This window comes from Cnephaeus nilssonii (genome assembly GCF_951640355.1).
Source record: "Cnephaeus nilssonii genome assembly, chromosome: 6".
Classification (NCBI taxonomy): domain Eukaryota; kingdom Metazoa; phylum Chordata; class Mammalia; order Chiroptera; family Vespertilionidae; genus Cnephaeus; species Cnephaeus nilssonii.
Window position 1 is genome coordinate 52,974,409 of NC_137077.1, and position 21,479 is coordinate 52,995,887.

The 21,479-nt window shown below is 49.3% G+C and overlaps 2 protein-coding genes across 5 annotated transcripts in view; one reads left to right on the top strand and one right to left on the bottom strand.

Annotated features, from left to right (window-relative positions):
- Window positions 1-235: 235 nt before the first annotated feature.
- Window positions 236-13,768, top strand: GDF11 (growth differentiation factor 11). Of its 3 annotated transcripts, XM_079775902.1 has the most exons (7): window positions 236-261; window positions 640-778; window positions 902-1,126; window positions 2,199-4,200; window positions 9,110-9,186; window positions 9,340-9,507; window positions 10,031-13,768. In XM_079775902.1, the coding sequence occupies exons 4-7, from the start codon at window positions 3,765-3,767 to the stop codon at window positions 10,409-10,411; spliced, it is 1,062 nt and encodes a 353-aa protein (XP_079632028.1). In that variant the 5' UTR covers window positions 236-261; window positions 640-778; window positions 902-1,126; window positions 2,199-3,764; the 3' UTR covers window positions 10,412-13,768. The 3 variants fall into 3 exon arrangements, with proteins under 3 accessions (XP_079632028.1, XP_079632026.1, XP_079632027.1); XM_079775900.1 differs by having other exon boundaries at window positions 9,110-9,507; XM_079775901.1 differs by lacking the exons at window positions 236-261; window positions 640-778 and adding an exon at window positions 594-639 and having other exon boundaries at window positions 9,110-9,507.
- A 126-nt stretch (window positions 13,769-13,894) lies between these two features.
- SARNP (SAP domain containing ribonucleoprotein) overlaps window positions 13,895-21,479 on the bottom strand; it is a 60,450-nt gene continuing 52,865 nt past the window's right edge. Inside the window, exons 9-10 of one of the 2 annotated variants that reach the window (XM_079774358.1) lie at window positions 20,457-20,546; window positions 13,895-17,753 (exon numbers count right to left, since the gene is read on the bottom strand). In XM_079774358.1, coding sequence (XP_079630484.1) covers window positions 17,712-17,753; window positions 20,457-20,546 — 132 coding nt within the window. In that variant the 3' untranslated portion in view covers window positions 13,895-17,711. The remainder of the gene's footprint in view (window positions 17,754-20,456; window positions 20,547-21,479) is intronic. The other variant, XM_079774357.1, reaches the window with a different exon arrangement.

The window sequence follows — 21,479 nt, forward strand, 5'->3', positions numbered from 1 at the left end:
GCTACACAAGCCCCTCTTTCCTTCAGCGGCTCCTGAGAGCTCGTTCCCTCCCACTGAAACCCTCCGGCTTCTCCCCCGGCAGCTCGCACTCTTCAAACCTCAATGCCTCCCTTAGGTCCCGACCCACATTTTCTATGAACCAGTCAGGACCTTGAAGGAGGCGGGCCTGAAGGTTGCTTGGGTAACGCAGGGAGAGCGGCACCCCTGGCTAGAAGACAGTTGCCAGGGAGATCAGGACAGTGGGCGGGGCCCCAACCCCTGGTGAGCCTGTATTGGGATGAGGAAAGAGCTGAATGTTCAGATCTCTCCCAACTCCTTTTCCGCAAAGGCAGCGGGGCTCCCTCTCGGGACTGGGTCTAGGGAGAGAGGAACAAGCCTTAATGCATTATGACATAGAACTTTTTGGACTAGCAATCTAAAGTGAAAATATGTAAGGAATTCAAAACAAAAAGAAAAAAACAACAAAAAAAGGCTTTTAGTCCCATTCCAAGAAGTAGCAATTTCAGAATCTAACACCAGATGGCACTCTTCCCTACTCATTGGATTAAGTGCCGTCTTGGACCTCGGGGAGCAAACAGGAGGTGGAAATCTTTCTGTCTCAGAATTTGTGCCTGATTCCTGCTCTCTGGTATTTGGCAGGTACCCATGACTCCTCGTGACCATAAATACAGTTTTCTCTTTCCAACCCAGCTCTGACCAGATCCAGTCAGCAGGGTTCATTCATTCTTTATTCAAAGCAGTTAAGAATAGACTACTTTGGTGAAGACAAAAAAAAAAAGTAAGGTGGTAAGCTGGGCTAACAGTAATGACTAATGAATGAATTCATTTGGAACCGTGTGTCGGGCAGTTCATCTGCGTAATCTTTTGGAATAGATACAATATTGTTTTCCTCATCTTATAGGTGAGGAATCTGAAGCATAGAGCCAAGTTCACGCAGACAGAAAGAGGGGAGAACAGGAACTTGAAACCAGGCAGCCTACTTCTAGAAGCTTTGTGATTAACCCCCACAGGCCCACAAAATGGTGCAGATGAGCTGGGAGGAGCATCTACTCTCAACTTGGGAGTCAGGAATGGACTTCTCGAAGACGCGTCTAAAATCTCATCTGTACTGAGAACTGAGCAAAAAGTGAGTATGGCCAAGAGATTGTGTGTGTGCATGCGAACAGGTGAGGTCGGAGGGGGCGTTGTTCTAGCAAGAGGAAGCAACTTGTACAAAGACTCAGGTGATCAAGAGAAAGAGGCTGGGTAGCTAAGTTGGTTAGAGCGTCCCGTCCGTCATCACAATGTGCCGGGTTTCAGGTTTGATCCCCAGTCAGGGTGCATACAGGAGTCAACCAATGAGCACATAAATAAGTGGAACAACAAATCGCTGTCTCTCTCTCTCCCTCTCTCTCCTTTCCCACTTCCTCTCTCTCAAATTAGTGAATAAAAATTTTGCCCTAACCGGTTTGGCTCAGTGGATAGAGCATCCGCCTGTGGACTCAGGGGTCCCAGGTTCAGTTCCGGTCAAGGGCATGTACCTTGGTTGCAGGCACGTCCCCAGTGGGGGGGTGTGCAGGAGGCAGCTGGTTGATGTTTCTCTCTCATCGATGTTTCTAACTCTCTCTCCCTCTCCCTTCCTCTCTGTAAAAAATCAATAAAATATATATTTTTAAAAATTAATGAATAAAAATTTTAAAAAGAGAGAGACAAAGAAAATGAAGGCTACATCAGGTTTAAGGACTGGATGATTGAATGTCATTCACTATAAATGAAAAACATCAAGAAGGGGACACATTTTAGGGAGAGGGAGAGAAGTCCTCTAGTTATCCCGTCTAACCTTTGAGCTACCTTGCGACTTCCAGATGGAGATTTGGCCAGTACTGTTCATCTAGTGTCCTGTCTAGTCTGTAAGTTCCCTAAGGAAAGGGACTATCTTACTTATCTTGGCATCTTTCACACCTAGACCACCAATTTATTCCTTCATCCCACCCCAGCTCCCCAGTCCAACTCTGTCCTTACACCTAGTGTTTCATCAAGACAACTTTAAGACACCATATTGGGCTCTAATCCAGAGAGGAACCCAATGTCTCTCTATTCTGCCTGAGAAACCCAATAATGTTCTTCCATTGGTTCAATACATGTTGTGTATGCCAGGAAACCAGCAAGATCCAGTCTCCTAAACATTTTCAATCCATTGGTTGTCTATTGACCTCCAGGACTTTAGAATCAAGAAATAAGCCGGGAGAAACTGAGGCCTGGGAAGAGGTATTGAGAACCAGAAGCTAAGCCCTTCGGGAGTCTTTCAGTACTTGGCAATCTTCCACTCTGCCCTCTGCTGTACCCAAGGTCACGCTGGAAGACGGACTGGCTCCATATCCGGGTTTCCCTCTTTACAACTTGCTGTCTCTCCAACTCGGGCATCTGAGGGCAGATATCTCTCTTGTTCTCACCCCTAAAACGACTGGCCCCTGCTCAGATTTCTGAGACCCTGCAGGTCCTAAAGTATAGCTGGGAATCCCGAGATGCAGGTTCCTCTGCAAGCACAGTGGTCTTCGCCGCTGCGTCCTCCCAGTCCTCCCCCAGGCCCTCCCTTCCTGCCTCTTCCAACCTGCTAATTACCTTATCCCTTTCAAGCCTCAATTTCAAGCTCATGACCTCTTCCCAGCCAAGTCTTCCTCTGGTCTCAGGGCTTCCCAACCACCTCTCCCCCTTCCCAGATCGTCCCTGTCCCTTCAGCTCCTAGTCCCTCTGGCTAACCCCCACGTCTACTCTAATCCCTCCATTTTCTCTTTCTGATTCCCTGATGCTCCCTTTCACGGCTTCTTCAAACATCTTCGGGCTCAGCTAGGGCTCCTCTGGACTCAGCCTCTCCCTCTCCCCCCCCACGCTCCCCCTCAGGCTGACTCCTGTCGCTGTGCAGTCTCTCCTTCCCCCAGGAGCCTGTCTTCTCATCTCTGCCTTCCCTGATCCTCTGGCTGGACCTCCTCGGGGGCCTCCTGGGTATGGCCAAGTCCCTGCCCCTCTCCCTCCACCACCTCTCTTTCCCAGGGTCTGGCCCCTGTCCCTTCGGTCCTCTGCCTCTGCTCCCCTCTCCCTGCACACCTGACCTCTGAGGACTGGCTCTGTGGAGCTCCCTCTCCGCCCTGGCGAGCCGCACCTCGGTCCTCGCCTCTGGCTCCGGCTCTCCCCACTCTAACTCCCCTGCCGGTGGTGCCCGTCCCTCTCCGTCTCTGTCCCTCCAGCTAAGTCTCTGATCCCCGCGTCTTCCCCCTTTTGTCTCTCGCTCCTCTTCCTCTGCCTTTTCTATTTCTGTCCCTCTGATCGGTGTCTCCCCCCTTTCTCTCTGTGTCTCCCGGTCGCTGACTCTCTCTCTCTCCTCTCCTCTCCCCCACCCCGAGACCGCGGTCTCCCCGTCTCTCTCCGGGCCCTCGCTCCCTCCCGCTCTCCCTTTTCCACGGCTCTCTCCGGCTCCCTCTCTCGCCTCGGATGACAGCGCGGCCTCTTTTGTTGGCTCCGCAGCCAATCGCGGCCGCTGACGACACGGGGGCCGGGGCTATAAAGGGCCTGGCCCGGGCTCGGGCCCCCCCAGCCTCCCGCCCCGGTCGCCCGCCCGCCCCGCCCGCGAGCCCGCCGCCCCCGGCCCCCCCGGGTCCCCCTCGGCCGGGCAGCCCCCAATCCCGCGCCGCCGGGACCCCCTCCTCCTCCCTCCCTTCTCCCTCCGCCCCCTCCCCGCGGGACTCCGGCGTCCCCGCCCCCCAGTCCTCCCTCCCCTCCCCTCCAGCATGGTGCTCGCGGCCCCGCTGCTGCTGGGCTTCCTGCTCCTCGCCCTGGAGCTGCGGCCCCGGGGGGAGGCGGCCGAGGGACCCGCGGTGGCGGCGGCGGAGGCGGCGGCGGCGGGGGTCGGGGGGGAGCGCTCGAGCCGGCCGGCCGCGTCCGCGGCGCCCGAGCCCGACGGCTGCCCGGTGTGCGTGTGGCGGCAGCACAGCCGCGAGCTGCGCCTGGAGAGCATCAAGTCGCAGATCCTGAGCAAACTGAGGCTCAAGGAGGCGCCCAACATCAGCCGCGAGGTGGTGAAGCAGCTGCTGCCCAAGGCGCCGCCGCTGCAGCAGATCCTGGACCTGCACGACTTCCAGGGGGACGCGCTGCAGCCCGAGGACTTCCTGGAGGAGGACGAGTACCACGCCACCACGGAGACTGTCATCAGCATGGCCCAGGAGAGTAAGTGGAGGGCGGGCGCGGCGGGGCGTGCTGGCCCGGGCTCCGGGGAAGTGAGCGCCTCCTGCTCCGGAGCGGGGCGCTCCGGCGGCTCCGGCCCCGAAGCCTTTTCTGCGAAAACTTGACGGATTGGGGGGCGGAGGCTGTGCCGCGTAAGTTTTTCTAGCGGCGGAGGTGAGCGGCGGAGTTGCGTGCACGCCCCGTCCCTGGAGGGGGTGGGGCGGCGAGTCCCGCGGACCGCAGGCAGCGCCTCCTGCCCCCGGGGTGCGGGAAGACCCGCGCGGGCGGAGTCGGGGGAAGCGGGCCGCCCGCAGCGCCGGGGCAGGGACAGCTACCGAGTCCTGAAGAGCTGCGCGGAGAGGCTGCAGAGCGGAGTGGGAGGCTCCCGGCCCCGCTGCCTTCCCGTGCCCCCGCACCCACGCTGCTCCGTCCCCACCCTGGGCTCCGCCACGCGCCCGCCGGGCTGCGGAGAGCCGAGGGCTCCCCTCCCCTCCCGGGAGTGAGACCCAAAGCCCGGCCTCTCCCGGCACGTAGCCCAGCGGGCACCCCCTCCACCGGGGCCCTCTGACACCGGTCCCCTAAGGGGCAGAAAAGTTGTGCCTTCTCCGTACTGACTGTGCTCAGAGAACTCAACTCCACGGCGCTGCGGGCACCGGCACCCGTCCGGCTGCCCAAACCTTAGCGTTCCATCTCTTACGCACCCGCCCCTACCCGCACCCAGACTTGAGGAGAGACAGGAAGACCTGAGGAGAAAAAGAAAGAAATACATGGGGCGGGGGGGTAGACCCAGGCATCCAAGCCGCTGGCCGGAGGAAAGATGAACATGTTAACAGACTTGTGCTGCTTTGAAATTTTATGGCCTGGAAAATCCAGGCCAACACTCCCCCCAACATCCCCAAACTCCCCTGCTCTCCCCGGGTCAGACGACTCCCTTTCCCCTCCCCCTCTAAGGTCCCCCCCCACTCTGCCCCCCCTGCCCCCCACCTCCAGGGAACCAGGCCCTCTCTTAGAGGTTTGGCAAAGTACCCCCCCCGCACACACACACACACACACACACACACACACACACACACACACACAGTTTGGTTTTATGGCTCTGAACAGAGAGGGGGAGATGTTTTATTGGCAGATGGGTCATAAAAAGCTGGGGGCTGAGGGGCGTCCTAGTGGCCCACTCCCATGGGAGAGGCCCAGGAGCCCAGGTGTGCTCTGGGAGGCAGAGTGCTGCGTGCTGCCACCAGCTTTCCTGCAGACTAAGGCCACAGCACTGGGTCAGGGTCGTAAAGAGGAGAAACTCAAAGAACTAGGAAGTTAATTTTTCGGTGGGGTGCAGGTGAAGGCTTGGGATCTGATCTTGGGTTTCCCTCCGTCTTCCTTCTATTCTTAAAGCTTTTGCTTTACAGAAGCGAGGGTTGGTGTGAGGTTGACTGAGGGCAGCGATGGGGGTGGGGATGTGTGGAACGGACTTGTGGAGGGGTTCTGGAGAAGAGTTTGCTGGAAGATGACCAGGGAAAGGATCCTCTGGTCTGTGTGCAGTAGGACGGAGGACTTCCAGATGGGTGATGGAGCTGTGGGCTTCCCTGGCTCCTTTCTACCCCCAGCATCCCTTAACCAGTGGGCCTGAGTCCAGAGTTAGCCCTGGTAAAGGGGACGCGGGAAATGAAACGGCTAGGACTCTGCCTGCCTGGATTGGGAAGTGCAGGTTAGGCTGGGTCACGGGTGAAGAGAGCAGGGACACCCTCGTGCCACCCCCAGGACGTGGATAACTAGGGACTGGGTCTCTGGCCAGGTGTTGTACGTCCCCTTTAAGAGCCAAGCTGAGCTCTTAAGAGAGGGAGGGGGAGTGGAGGGGAGGGGAGGGGAGGGAGAGAGGGGAAAAGGAAAAAGAGACTTTTATAGTCTAATCCCCAGGGACCCGCTTTAATAAGAGACTTGTGCTCTGCTAATCGGGGGAGGTGTTTGTCAGCAGAGATGGCCTCCGCTCCCCTCCCCCTCCTCCCCCTCCCCCAGTCCCCAACCCTGGACCCCAGCCCCCACCTCTCCTAGGCTGCAGTGCCTGCCCTAGTTCCCTCCACCCTCTTAGGCTCTCCCACCCCAGCCTTCATCCTGGGAACCCAGCCCCCTTGCCCTTCTGGGAGCCAAGCCCAGCCCCTCAGTTTCTCTCTCCTCCCTACACCGAGAGGCCCGGGTCCTCAGCCCAACCTCCTGCCCCTAGGCCTTCCAGCCGGGGTTAGAAGAGTGTGTATGTGAGTGGGGGGGAGGGCGAGGTGGTGAGCAGTGAGGGGGTTGGGCTTTTGCTGAAAATAGTGCAATGACCTCTCTCCAGACCAGCACCGCCTACTAAACCTGACCTGCTGCCTGCCACCAACCCGATCAATCCAACACAGATGTGGCTCCTTCCCCTCCCCTTGGGAGCTGGGCCTGTGCGTGTGTTGGGGACTCTCTCAAGCCCCTTGTTTCCCTCCGTGGCTCTACCTGGTTCTCCTTTGTTCCTCCCAGTGTATCCTTCTGTCCTTTCTCTTCATCCCACTGGGTTCAGCTACCACCCTCCTTTTGCTTCTTAACCCCCACCCACTCCTTTAAATCCCCCCTTTTCTCCCAGGAGTCTCCAAACCCCAAGCTGATTTCTTCTTCCTCTACCATGATCTTCCCTTCTCTTCCTTCTCCCCTCTATTTCTCTGCCTATCTCTTCTAAACTGCCTTCATCCCTAACAGTCTCTTCTATTATCTCCCTCACCATCTCCAGTCTCTCATCTTCTCCCCTTTCCTTTTCTTTCTCACACATTGTTTTAGTCCTGCCCCCTTGTAGTGCCTGACTGTCCCCACATCCACTGGGTGAGAAGTGTATGGTGATTCCCTGGGGTGGGGGTGGGGGTGGGGGGACTCTGCCTAGAGACTTAGGATGGGGCCCTGGGACCCAGTCCCCTATCTCTAAAGCCTTGGGTCAGCTTAGAAAACTAACAATAAACCAACATTTATTGAGAAGCTACTGCTTTTTTCACATTCTTTATTTAATGCTCAGTACTCCTATGGAGCAAGGATTATTATCTGTATCACTGAGAAGTTTGGTGGGTAAGGTCAGATGCTGGTTAATGAGAAGTCAGGCAGTGATTAAACCCATTTCAATTGTAGACAGAGGACACTGTTTAGATGCCAGGAAGGACTTTGAGGCACTGGCCAGTATAATTTAAGATTGGGAGTTTAGGGAGTTCATTCAGCATGCATTTATTGAACACTGCCTGGTACTATGGAGGCACTAAAGCCACAATGAGCAAAACACACATTATCAACACAGTGTTCACACTCATGGAGATTAGTACCTAATGGGGAAGACACACAGGAAAATAAGACAATCCTTAGGCTGACATGAGGCACAGTATGCTATTTGGGTTGCTTGTCACTCCCCCCATCTCACCAACAGCTCCCTTGCCCCAGCTCTCCTGATCTCTGAATTTCCACTCTGGAACCCTACCCCACTGCACCCCACAGCTCCAGCGGGAGAGTACCTGGGAGCATAGCCAGTGCCTTGGGGTCGCAGAGAAGAACCCAGGGGAAGGAAGCTGCAGAGGAGCTTGGTGTCTTGTGTCCTGAATATATGAAGATCATCAAGCACTTTCCTCCCCATCGCACTTGGGCCCTCCTTCTTCTGGGATGGGGGAATGCTGGTGGGACCCCGACCGTAGAGGCTAAGTCCTCCATGATTATGCAGAACTCAGAGACCTGGGCATGATACATATGCACGTGACTTCCTAATCATTCTTACATGGCTCTGGAAGTTCCTTCCCGATTCTTCCTCTCTGTCCGTTTAGAGCGAGATGGCTATTCCTGCCCAATGAAAACATGACTTAAGGCATTTCCAACTGACTTAAGGGATTAGAAAGGGAACTGAGAGGAGCTGCAATGGAAGCAGAGGCAGACATTAAGAATCATCTTTTAGACCCAAGAAGAATCAATTTATGGTCCAGAACAAGGGGAAAGGGGCCAAAATGTAAAGTTTGGATGTTAACCTTTGCGAAGAGTTGCTGGCACTGGACAGGAAGCTCAGGGGAGAAAAGACTGATTACAGTTAATCTGGTGTGTTGAATATTATTTCTGATGCTTTGGGCAAGGAGGAGGAAACAACATAGAGATAGTATTCCCCTCTCAAAAGCTGAGGTAGTAATGGTGATGAGGATGAGGAAGCAGCTGAGAAAACTGGTTTCCAGGTTAATGGGAGAGTCAAATACAGGAGTGCCTGAGTAGTTCGTCTTCCAGGCATGTTAGTTCTAGTGTGAATGATGCCAGGAAGCCTAGATCTGATTTACTTCACGAAATAAATTTAGCCCATGCTCTCTATCTGGACCATGAGTTATCCACTCTCTGAGGCCATCTGTTTTGTTTTAGTGTGTGTGTGTGTGTGTGTGTGTGTGTGTGTGTGTGTGTGTGTTGGGGGGGAGGTGCTATGCCAGGTTCCCCGCCTGGCCACCAGACAAAACAGAGCAAAACTGGGACAAGGTGAGCTGAGAACAGCAGGTGTGAGGACAGAGGTTTGGCTTCTTCGAAGAGCATCAAAGGTTCAGAAGTTAGAGCCCTATATGTTGGGGGAAGTTGGGGAAAGAGAAGGCTGCAGGTGGAAGAATCTCTAATAACCATCTTTGCAGGTTACCTGGTAGAGGAGAACTATGCATTAGGGCGACTGGATTAGAGAGTGGGTACAGATCAGTAAGACCTGACAGAGCAGTCATCTTACAGTGAAAACGAGGAGGCACTGTTCTGGGTACCAGTGACACGGTAGTCAACAAGACAGACCGGGGAGAAGGGTGAAGAACTGGAAAACTCAGGCTGAGGAGTCCAAGTTGCCAGTGCCACCCAGGGCTGCTGACCCCCTCCACAAACACTTTCGCTAACCTTGTACCCCCTTTTCTCTTATCAGCGGACCCTGCGGTGCAGACAGATGGCAGCCCTCTCTGCTGTCATTTCCACTTCAGCCCCAAGGTGATGTTCACGAAGGTACTAAAGGCCCAGCTGTGGGTGTACCTACGGCCCGTGCCCCGCCCAGCCACAGTCTACCTGCAGATCTTGCGGCTGAAACCCCTAACTGGGGAAGGGACTCCTGGGGGAGGGGGGGGAGGCCGACGTCACATCCGTATCCGATCACTCAAGATTGAGCTGCACTCCCGCTCCGGCCACTGGCAGAGCATCGACTTCAAGCAAGTGCTACACAGCTGGTTTCGCCAGCCACAGAGCAACTGGGGCATCGAGATCAACGCCTTTGATCCCAGTGGCACAGACCTGGCTGTCACCTCTCTGGGGCCAGGAGCTGAGGGGCTGGTGAGCAGGGAGCCTGAGATGGTGGCGGATATGTGTAACCTGGCCCTGAGGAGGTGGGATGTTGGAAAAGGTAGACCAGGAATGTGAAGAGGGTTGGGGACTAGCATTATTTATCTGGGGCCAGAAGCTGATTCTAGAGGAGGAGTTTGGGAGGGAAGGGGAGTGGCAACTATCACTTTTCAGATATCCAAGCCAGGCCAACAGCTGAAAACTGGATTTGGGGTGAAGGTGTGAGTGAGTTAATGGGAGATCCGTGGGAACACAAAATGGACTCTTGATGAGGCCTCTGGCCAAGGGGCTGGTGAGAGTTAGGTTGCCAAGGGAGGCATTAGGAAAGGTGAATTGAAGGAGAGATGGCTAGCTGGCAAGGAAAGTGGGCAGAAGACATTGGTTGGGGATGGGAGCAGTGGGAAAGCTGAGAAGTGGTCTCTGTTCTCATGCCCCTGTTGAGAGGCAGATGGGAAAGAACACAGTGCGAACCCTTCAGGACCCTGTCACATCTCTTTCTCCTCTCCCATCACAGCATCCTTTCATGGAGCTTCGAGTCCTAGAGAACACAAAGCGGTCCCGGCGGAACCTGGGCCTGGACTGCGATGAGCACTCGAGTGAGTCCCGCTGCTGCCGATATCCCCTCACAGTGGACTTTGAGGCTTTCGGCTGGGACTGGATCATCGCACCTAAACGCTACAAGGCCAACTACTGCTCGGGCCAGTGCGAGTACATGTTCATGCAAAAGTATCCACACACCCACCTGGTGCAACAGGCTAATCCAAGAGGTTCTGCTGGGCCCTGCTGTACTCCCACCAAGATGTCCCCAATCAACATGCTCTACTTCAATGACAAGCAGCAGATTATCTACGGCAAGATCCCTGGCATGGTGGTGGATCGCTGTGGCTGCTCCTAAGGTGGGGGACAGAGGATGCCTCCTCCACAGACCCTATCCCTAGATCCCAGCCCTGACCCCCTTCCCCCACAGGCCCTAGATCTCCCTCCACCTCTTCTCATGAGCATCACATCTTGTTCCCTGCCCAAGCAGTGTGCAATACAATAGAGGGAGGCAGGTGGGGATTGAAGGGTGAGGGGTTTGGGGGAAAAGAGGAAGAGGAGGGGACAGGTCAGGTGGGGAGTGTTTGAGGTTTGCAGGTGAGAAGGTTTGGCAAGAAGACAGAGAGGCATAGAGACAAAGGTAGAGCAGAGGGATAGAGACAGAGGAACACTAAGAGCAGCAGTGAGAAGGCAAAGGGATGGAGAGGCAGAAGAGACAGACTAGGCAGAGATAATGAGAAAGAGACGGAAAGGGAGTAATAAGAGAAAGCCCCATACCAAGCCTCCTTTCTTCCACTGGCAAGGTGAGGGGCTTGGTATGTTTTGGGGAGACCCCCTGACTACCATTTTCAGTAGGAAAGGAAATCAAAAATCCATTCTTAGTTCTTCCCTTTCTCTCTCTCTAGCAGTGGCCAGGGGAAAGGAAGTGAGGGCAGGAGCAAAAGTGAGGATTTTGGAATTTTATTTATTTATTTATTGTGACTTTTCATTTTTTGGTATTTGGCTTTACTGAAATAGAAGGGCCCCTGTTCACTGTGCCCCATTTGTCCCTTATTCCCTAAACCCTGTCCTCCCTCAATACCCACCTACTTAAGCACTTGTATAAAGCCTCCAGGTTGGGAATGGGAGTAAAGGACAAGAGGGCTGACATATGGTGAAGCTTCCAATCCATAATCACCCTACTTAATTGACCTTCCTGAGCCAAAGGGGTGGAAGTGAATTCCAGTGGTCACGGAAACAGTAAGCGGTTAGGGTTTGGGAGCTGGGGGAGCCAGCCTTGAACATCCAGGATCTACATGAGCCGCTAAACTAACCCTCAGGTCCACCCTCATGGTACTGAGTTCTTTAATAGAGGGTGTGGCCAGTTCATGCCCCAACTCCCCCCAGCCAGAGAGAGACCAAAGAGCCTGTGGAATGCCCTTGCTCCCAGCCTCTATCTTCAGGTCAATGAAAAGAAGAGGAGAGAGAGGTCTGGGAAGGGTTAGGAGGGGTTAAAAAAGGAGTAGTGAGGAGGCTGATGGTTACAAGGCATCTGAATCCAAATTACTGCTCTGGGCTAAGGAATAGAGCCAGCAGGCCAAGGTGGAAGGGATTCTGGAGCGGGGGACACTTTAGTCCCTCAACCCCAAAGCTCAGGGTGGAAGGGGGGAGAATAAGGGAGCAGAGTGTCTATAATTATTTTTATGTTTTATTCTTGGAATCTAGCAGTACTGGCAGCAGGGATGGGGACAATACAGTGGGTAAAAGCATCTGACAAGGCCAATTAGAGCAGAGGATGGGAAGGACGGAGACTCCCTGGTTTGTTTGGAAGGCTAGGAAGCAGGCAGGGATTGGTTACCACTCCAAGTCACTAGCTGGGCCTATTCATCCTCCCACAATCCTGACCCACTCTCCTCTGGACTCACTGTGCCTCAGTTTCTTCCCCTCGATGGAATGAAAAATAGCAGCACCCGCCACAGCCAAGAGATGAATTCTGAGCACTTACCACGGGCACTTTATGGACATAAAATACCTCTCGCTGTGGGACAGATAACCAGGGCACCAGAGTAGTGGTGAAGAGATGTGAGGCTTAGAGGAGTCGCAGCTTCAGAGTACAAGTTCCCCTCTGCCTCCCAGCTGGACAGTGCCTGAAGCCAAGGAGCCGAGAATCTCCTGATTCACACCCTATCCATACCTCGCCACCAGACTTCTGGGCTCCAGGCAAGAGCCTAGAGGGTCAGGAGAGGAGGGGGAAAGAACCTTCAGTAAAATTGTTATTCTTAAGTAGAGCCAGTAGTGATGGTTCTTGATACAAACGGTACTGAACAAAGTTAAGCCCAAGCTGGAGAGCTGACCAGGAAGGCTGTTTTTCCCAAGAGCATGACTCTCCCACCTGGTCCAGCCAATGGAAGGGGCAAAAGTAGTGTTGGTGAGCTTCGGTATCTTATTCCCATTCCTGTAGTGAACAAGTGAGATACGGTGTTTCAGTACAGGAATGGGCAGGGGCTATTAAGCATTTCAACTCGCCTCCTCGCATACAGCAGCTATGCTGATCCCCAGCCTCTCCTCTCTGACTCTATTCTTTATCCTTCCTTGTGGCCCAATCTCGGAGAACCGGCAACACCACTCACTTTTTCTTGGTGGAAGGAGAGGAACAGAGAAGTGAAGAACAGAAGATGCCTTCTCCAAGGTCAAATGCCCATGCCTCTTGATCTTGGCACAGGGTGGGGGTTTGGCAATAGGTATCAGATGACTTCCCTCTACAAATTCTATAGAGTTGGGACATCAGATTTGGGGACACTTAGAATATGCCCCTTTACCACCAAATAAAGACCACTGGGGGAGGGTCTTTCTCTTATGAACATAAACCTGTGAGCTGAAGTCTCCTTTCCCTGGTCCTTCCCACCCCCAAAAAGGCCGGGGGGCATAGCCCAGTGGCCTAGTGGGAACTAGCACCCCCCTCCCACCTTACGATGTGTGTGGACCTCACCAGTGCCCTCAGATCATAATTAGTGTAATTATTATTTACTTTGTGTATTTGTTACACTGTGTGCGTGATTGCCTTTGTTTGTTAAGGGTGTCTGAGGAGTATGGGGCCGATGGGCACTGGAATGCCGGGAAAGGACTTTTTCACTGAGATCAAGGATTCCTGGAGGGAACCATTGCAAAAAGGCCATCAGGCAGTTTTCAAGTTATGTGACAGAGGGCAAAGATGGCCATAGGGTGCTCTGAGTTTTGGGATGGTCACATGACACAATCCAGCACTTGAACCTGAAAAAATAAAAATAAAAGCAGTCAAAGAATTTAGAATTCAGTGATGAGCTCTTCTCCCTAACCAAGCGCCAACATTTATACCTCAGACCAGGAACAGAAGAGGATCTGAGAGGACGTAACCTTGTGCTCAAGAACTAAGAAGATGGCGGTCATGGAGCAAGGGAAAACGACTATGATCATCTGGGGTGATGGTTGGGACACGCAGCCCCAGGGAGGGGACCTAGAACTACAACTCTCTAGAGAGCTTTATCAAAACAGTCCCAAATATTACAAAACCCTCTCCCAGCTTCCTGAGAATGGAAGATCTAAAAGTGCTCTTGAGACCATCCTGCTAATGTTTATCCTATTCTGTAGTTCCCTGATCCTAGGCTTCCTCAACAAAGTTTTACCAAAATCCACAACTAAGCTAACATGGCCATTCACCTTGCCAGTGTACCAAAAGTGGTTAAGCATCTCAAAAATGTCTCCCGTGAACCTAGAGCACACTTCCAAGGCATAAGAGTTGGGTGTAGCCAAGGAATCTTCCCTTACATTAAAAAAAAAAAAAAAAAAGGAAGAAAAGCTACTGCAATATCGATCTGATCCAGAATGGGGGGACAGGGCCATAGAAGGTTCAACATGCCACCATGCTTTCCCATCTTGTTAGTTTTATCTATAGAATGACCCCACCTCAGACCAAACTACAAGACCGAGGTTGAGAGAGGAAGACAGGTTGAGAGAGAAGTGCTACACACTGTCCTCCCAAGGAGCTGCTGTATCCACACCTACCCCTAGCGTTTTACCTGAGCTAAAACTCTTTTCTCCCCCTACTGCCGTTTCCTACTTTGAGGACATTCAGAAGAAACCGCAAGATGACTTTTATCCCCAACATCCTCCAACCCAATGCATGAGTAGCTAGCCTATACTCTATCTGTCCATTTGGGGATGTCAGGGGCCCCAAGCTAAGCACCACAGGCATCTATTTACAGAGTCTGCTCTCTAGTGAGGCTGAAATAGGGAAGTCTGCCCCAGGCAACAATGTCAGCTTTCCTACCAATGAGCTGGGGGTAAGGGAGCAATTAGGACTCTTTCCACTCTCTGAACCTCCTAATAATGTACCTGCATATGTAGTGTACACACACATACACATACTCAACCTAATCCACTCAATCCCTTACCCTTTAGCTGGAATCTATTTAGGGAAAAGGAAATCTTCTCACTGTAAATAACCTAGTAAAATTAAGATTTAGTATTTATTGAACAAATACTATGCAAACTATGGTAAACAGATTGTGCCGAGTACATATCAATTCTCACAGGGTTGCTGTTGGTACAGGGTCTGGAGAGAGTCACAGAATAATTAATTTGTCCAGGGTCTCAGAGCCAGTAGAGCTAGTGTGGTAGAACAAGGAATTACACCTAAGTAGTTGAGAAAGGATAAGAAATAAAGCAGGGAGCACCCTGGGCTCAAAGAGTCTGCAAAGGTGTGAATTCCACCATTATTTGGTAATTTCTTTGGAGTTTAAAAACAAGTGTGGAAATGTTGCAAGAGAGGCGGAGGTTAGTTTTGATGGATTTCAATAATCAGGTGAGTGACATTGCCTATCATAGGCCCTCATACAACAGGGAAAACAGTTAAGTTCCTTCCTTCCCTTCATCTGTTTCTCATGTTAGACATGGAAACAGGGCTCAACATCAAGAAATCCTGCTCTTATTCCCATCGTTCTATACCCCCCACCCCACAGAAGCTTCTAACCCTGAATCTTCAGGAGTTGGCGTGGGGGAAGGACAGTTTAGAGTGATGGTGGAGAAAAGAGAATGATCCTTGGAGAACCATAAAAAGGTGCAGATTTACAGCTGAGGAAGCTAGTTCCCTCCACATCTTTTATAGACTCCCTCATTAAGAGCTTCCAGGTATGCAGAGAATGTCACAGCTTCAGGACAGAAAAAAAAAAAAAAGCCTCAGTCAGCTAACCACACCTGGATCTTGGATCAGCTAGACTAGTGAGACTGGGGGATAGGAAGGAAAGGTACTTGGATCCCAGAGAAAGGATTGGAAGCCTGGGTGTCCATTAATGTCTTAAAAGGGGCTTACTATTTAAAGACTAAATTAGTGGAAAAGACTGGCATCTTGATCTATTCATGCTCAAAAAGTATGTGTGGAATGACTGAGACAAGAGGAGGAGGATTTGGTGATCAGGCTTGGAGATGAGAGACTTCTGACCAACGTTAAGAACAGCTGCTAGAATGAGATGAAAAGGTTAGTAAAAAATCCACACTATCAAGGATTTGGGGAAAGTGAGTTGAATCAGGGAAAGAATGATTAGACTTCAGAAAGAGAAGGCTTAGTGCTTTTATGGAAGGTTAGAGAGGATAAGGAGGTAAAGTGGCCTCTCCCTGGAGGATAAAGAGGAAAAAGGACGCCTGTGAATATGAGAGAATGTAAATAGGCTAAAAGGGATGGACTGAGCCAGGCCGGTGTGGCTCAGTGGTTGAGCGTTGACCTATGAACCAGGAGGTAAAGAGATAAGGAGATATACGTAGAGAATAAGAAGATAAACACTGAAGGATCCATTGTTCCACTCCGTTATCACCATATGCTCCACCCCTTTACCTATTACTAATTTTTATCATCCTTGGGTAGAAAACCCTTACTAAATCTATAACCTCTCTCAAGCTGCAAAACAGAACTAATTCTCTCTGGTTCTGTTTTCAGAGTAGAGAGAGGAAAATTAGTCTCAAATCAGGGCCTGGAGAAAAGAAAAGGGAGGCAGACAGAAGAGGCCAGAGGGAAGGAAACATTTACAGAATTCCCTTTTGTTCACTTTCCCAAAGTCTCAGAATGGGGCAAAATGTACAACACATGGTTAATCTTTGGATCTGCTCTCCAAGGCAGTTTTCCTAAAGTGTCTAAACTTAGATCTCTACCCTCCTCAGCAACCAAAAACACTTTGTGGGAAGAGATTCTTGGGAAGAGAGGATCAAATTATTAGCTATTCATCACAAAATAAGGCAGAGGGTTTCAGTAGAAATGGGAACAAGAAATTATACCACAGCAACACAGCATGATTATGGTACCAGTCTTCAGGTAAGGTGTCAAGCTCTTAAGTTTTATTACCAAACAAACAAAAACCAACCTTATGTAGGTCCAGAAATAAAGATTAAGAGGAGAAACCTTATACCAACACATCAAAAAAGATTAAATAGATCTCAATCTATGTGAAACCAAATGCAAACAAGCAGCCTGCTTAGGGAGAGCCAAACCTTTCTAAGTAGGAGGCCCAGCAAGTACAATGGATTTTAATAATATTTAAGAAATGTTATTGCCAAAGCTGCAATAGTATACGTCTGCAACAGAAGACAAACTAGCACAGGGTTTGATTAGAAAGTAGAAGCCTCCTGTCCACTGCTTATGTGCCCAATGATCTAGGCAATAATGCTTAACACCTCTGACATCCTGTCATGCTTTGATTCCCTACACTTTCTTCTAGCTCTGAGGGGTACCCAGCCCATTTCCTTTCCTGAACTGCCTACCACCAGGGTCCCATATATTGGCTTTGGTTGAAACCAGACAGTATCACACCAGATCACTTTTGAAAATAAGACCCTTCTGGACTCCATTCTATGAGACTACCAATCATTAGCCCTTGTATTTTACATCCTCTGCACCTCCTAAAACCCATGGTACTCTCCCTATTTCATCCCAATGGGTCACATGAACCTGGAGAAGCAAAGACTCAGGGTAAAACTTGGCCTTTTCATGAAGGATAAAGAGGTAAAAGGATGCCTGTGAACATGAGAGAATATAAATAGGCATAAAGGGATGGACTCAACCCAGCGGTATGGCTCGGTGGTTAAGTGTTGACCTAAGAACCAGGAGATCATGGTTCAATTCCCAGTCAGGACATATGCCCCGGTTGCAGGCTTGGTCCCCAGTAGGGACGCGCAGGGGGGCAGCCAATCAATGATTCTCTCTCATCACTGATGTTCCTATCTCTCTCTCCTCTCCCTTCCTCTCTGAAATCAATAATATATTGATGGACTCAATCCTTTTCCTTAACCTTTTTTCTAATGGGTAAAAGCATTATGGCTAATTCCCTATATCTGTCCCTGAAGATCCCCATATCTGATTGAATCTGGCTCTAAGAACTCAAAGCAGTACCTAATAAAACACACTGTTCTCTTTTCTAATGATTTTTATTAACAAGCAAAATAATAATTAAAAAAACAAAACACAACAACAACAATCTTAAAGTTGGAACAGCAGTAAGTCAAACTGCTACTTAGTTCTCGGATGTACCTGGGGTACATGCTCTCTCATTGTGAGGCAGCACCTAGGCACATGACTGTGTATTTAGGTATATATGTGACCAAGAAGAGTCAGAGATGGAAACCACTGAAGAACAGAAAGCATTAAGAGTTTCTCATCAGGCAATCCCAAAGCGCTCTGCTCTTTTCCTCTTCTTTGCCTATAAGGAAAAAGCAAGAAGAGAAAAATTAGATTGCAAGACAACAGTGGCCTGGGTTCCTGGCTGCTTTAATCCAAATTCACATGGATTGTCACATGGTTGAAGAAGGAGGGAAGGCCCAGGCTTGAGCTTGGCAGCCAAAGATTTCATTTCTGAATTTCTCTTGTTATCCAGTTAGAGCTGGGGAGGTTCAGTGGAAAAGCAGGGTGAGGGGAGAAGATTATAAGGAGATGGGTCAGGAAGGAAAGAGGAGAAAAATAGTAGTAGAAAATGGAAAGATGCCTTAAGGAGAGAGGACCATTTAGCCTTGTAGCAAGTTAGCCTCGAAATAGTGGACTCTTAACAGGCTGGGGAAAGTCTTCTAGTCAGTGGGGAGATGGGAGATTTCAGAGGACAAAGGGTTGACCAATGCTATTTGGTGGAGGTGAGGGGAATGCCCTTTTGGACAGTCAGGCCCCCATACCAGCTATTCCTAGGCTTCCAAATACAAAGAGCATAAAATCTTCAATACCAATGTAATAAATGGGGAGAGAAGGTGAGTCCCCAACATGGATCTCTTAAGGGAGGACACATTGGAGAGAGGGCACAAAATGGGGAGGGGGTGGAGGAAAGAAACACCTTTTTGTTCTAAGAGTGACATAAAACAGCACCGAATCCATCCTCATTCCAACCACTGCCCCCAGCAAAGGGGAGACTTCTTTTTCATTCCATTCACACAGGAGGTTTAATTTAGATTAAAAAGAAAGGCTAAGTGTATACAGGCCCAGACCACTCCACCTGGATTATTGACACAATTCTTTGGAATAATAAAAAAAAAAAAAAGCCATCTGGTTCATGTAAACTCCATGAGCCTCAGAAGTTACTTCTTCCTTACATACACTGATTCTTCCAATAAACGCCAATATTCCTTGCCACCCAACAAAATCCTCATCCGCCTTATCTTGGAGAGGCCAAATGTACCAGCATAGTGAGCCTAACACAGTTTCCTTGGGAAAAAGGGAGTATTAAAACAAGGGAGTAGATTTAAAACAAGCCTAAGTTTATGGTTTATTTCTAGTTCATCCTGGCAAATCAATAAGTAAGCAGATACTTACAATAGGTAATGATTTATTCTGAATTAGCATAAAAAACACAAATCCCTCTAATTTTTTCCTAGTGAAGATGTAAACTGATCAGATTCCAAAATTTTCAGGAGAGAGAGAGAGAGAGAGAGAGAGAGAGAGAGAGAGAGAGAGAGAGAGAGAGAGAGAAATATGGATGAGAGAGAATCATTGATTGGCTGCCTCCTGCACATCCCCTACTGGATTGAGCTGGCAACCTGGGCATGTTCCCGACCAAGAATTGAACTGTGACTTCTTGGTTCATGCTCAACTACTGAGCACAGCAGCTAGGCAGTTTATTTTTATTATTCATAAAAAAAAAACACACAAAAAAACTTCATTAATATTTTAAGTGTATAAGTTAATAAATATTCAGAGGATATCTCCAGAGGTAGATGGAAAGAAAGAAGTAAATTTGGATTAAATGGGAGAAAGAATCTTCTAAACTCCTTTCCACCCAAATAATTTCTATAGTTCAAAACATATTTATTATTTCAGCTGTTCCTTATGTACACCTCAGGTGATACTTGGTCTCCATTACAGATATTCTCATGTATCTGTAACAAGCAAAATAATAATTAAAATATTATTAAGAAAATTGACTATGAACCTTTCAATCAGCAAATCAGTATTGTCTGTCCATGTTCTGAGCAGTCTTCCAAAGCTTAAGGGTCAGTGAATGGGAGTTGTTATTCTAGGGGAAGCTGGAATGTGGATGAACTTGTCTTTTTTTTTTTTGAACGTATTTTTTTTAAAAATGTATTTTATTGATTTTTTTATAGAGAGGAAGGGAGAGGGATAGAGAGTTAGAAACATCGATGAGAGAGAAACATCAATCAGCTGCCTCTTGCACACCCCCTACTGGGGATGTGCCCGCAACCAAGGTGCATGCCCTTGATCGGAATCGAACCTGGGACCCTTGAGTCCACAGGCCTACGCTCTATCCACTGAGCCAAACCAGTTAGGGCTTGAACATAAGTCTTAAATAAAAAAGCCACTATCTCATTTTGAGAAACTATTTGTAAACAAAATGATAAGAAAAATAAATCTCATTTGAATCTATTGTCCTATTCCAGACGGGAGTTAGGCACAACTATACTTGTGTCTGGGTTGGATATGGGCGTCATTAAATGATCAAAGAAATATGCTTGGCTGATTATCAGAGACATTGCTTACTGAATACTCTCAAAATGACAGGTGTTATGTCAAGCATTCTACATAGAATCATCTATTTTTACATAGAAACATTTCATGCTTAAAATACCACTTCAAGGTAGGTATTACTCTCTCTACATCCCAGATGATGAAACGGACGTTAAAAAAGGTACCATAACCTGGAGATTATTATGGTAAGTAAAATAAAACAGAGAAAGACAATATCACATGATCTCACTTTATATGTAGAATCTAATGAGTAAAATAAGCTGACGGGGTGCCAGGGAGAAAAGTACCATATTTTGTAACAGCTATCAAGCAAAGGACAAAAGATATTCTCATCTGAGCACTTAAGAAGTAGGCCAGGGAAATAATAGTGTTTCAACACTCAGTTTGTTCATCCTCATTTCCCTTCAAGGGCTCTACGAAGCATTTATGTATATTTTACCTCTGTATCCTCTGTGGTTCCTGTTCCAGCTGAACTTGTGACAATTCCAAATCGCTCCTTCCTCTTTTTCAGCTTCTCGTCATCTTCAGACTGTTCAGGGACAAAGAAAAGGGTTGAAACAAGCTAGCCTCCATTCACAAGGTAAATGGGAATAAAACTGTAACTTGTGGATCACAACATGCCAGCCAACCTTATAAGAACTAAGGATCGCCCTGACTGGTTTGGAAGGATCACACAAACAGAAAAAAATAGATCAGAAAATGAATAAGCTAGTATACAGCATTTTGTCTCTAAAATGACTAAAAATTTAAGGCCTCAAAGATGGTGGATGACCCCAGCTAACAGAAACAGGGTGATTGGAAGATCACAAAACAAACTGTGAACTTCAAGGCAGCCCTGGCCAGTGTGGCTCAGTTGGGTAAGGGTCCAGTTCCTTCCTGGTCAGCACATATACCCAGGTTGTGGGTATGATCCCCAGTCAGGATGCATGAGGGAAGCAACCGATTGATGTTTTTCTCTCACACTGATGTTTCTCTCTCTCTCCCCACCCCCGCTCCTTTCCTCTCTCTAAAAATCAATAAAACTCACTAAAAAAAAATAAAATAAAAAACAAAACAACTTGGGGGCTGCTCATGGCAATGGCACAAGCATGGTATCATTGATCCTGACTACTAAAGACTAGATTTCAAAGATGGCAAAAATGTTAGCAGTCTGTTGGTTCTGGCCAGTGTGGCTCAGTTGGGTAGAGCGACCCTGTGCACCAAGAGGTAGGGGATTTTGATTCTAGGTCAGAGCACTTACCCAAATTTTGGGTTGGATCCTTAGTCTTGGTGTATATGGGAGGTAATTGATGTCTGTGTCTCTCTCTTTCTCTCCCCACTCCTCCCCCCTCCCTCCCTCAATTGAAAAACCATCTTTCAGTCCTGGGAGCCTTACATCTGTATAACAAAGATTCAAACTTTAAAACAAAGTACCTCCAAATGGCCTAGTGGTTTACTGTGGTACAATTATAACAGAAGTAAA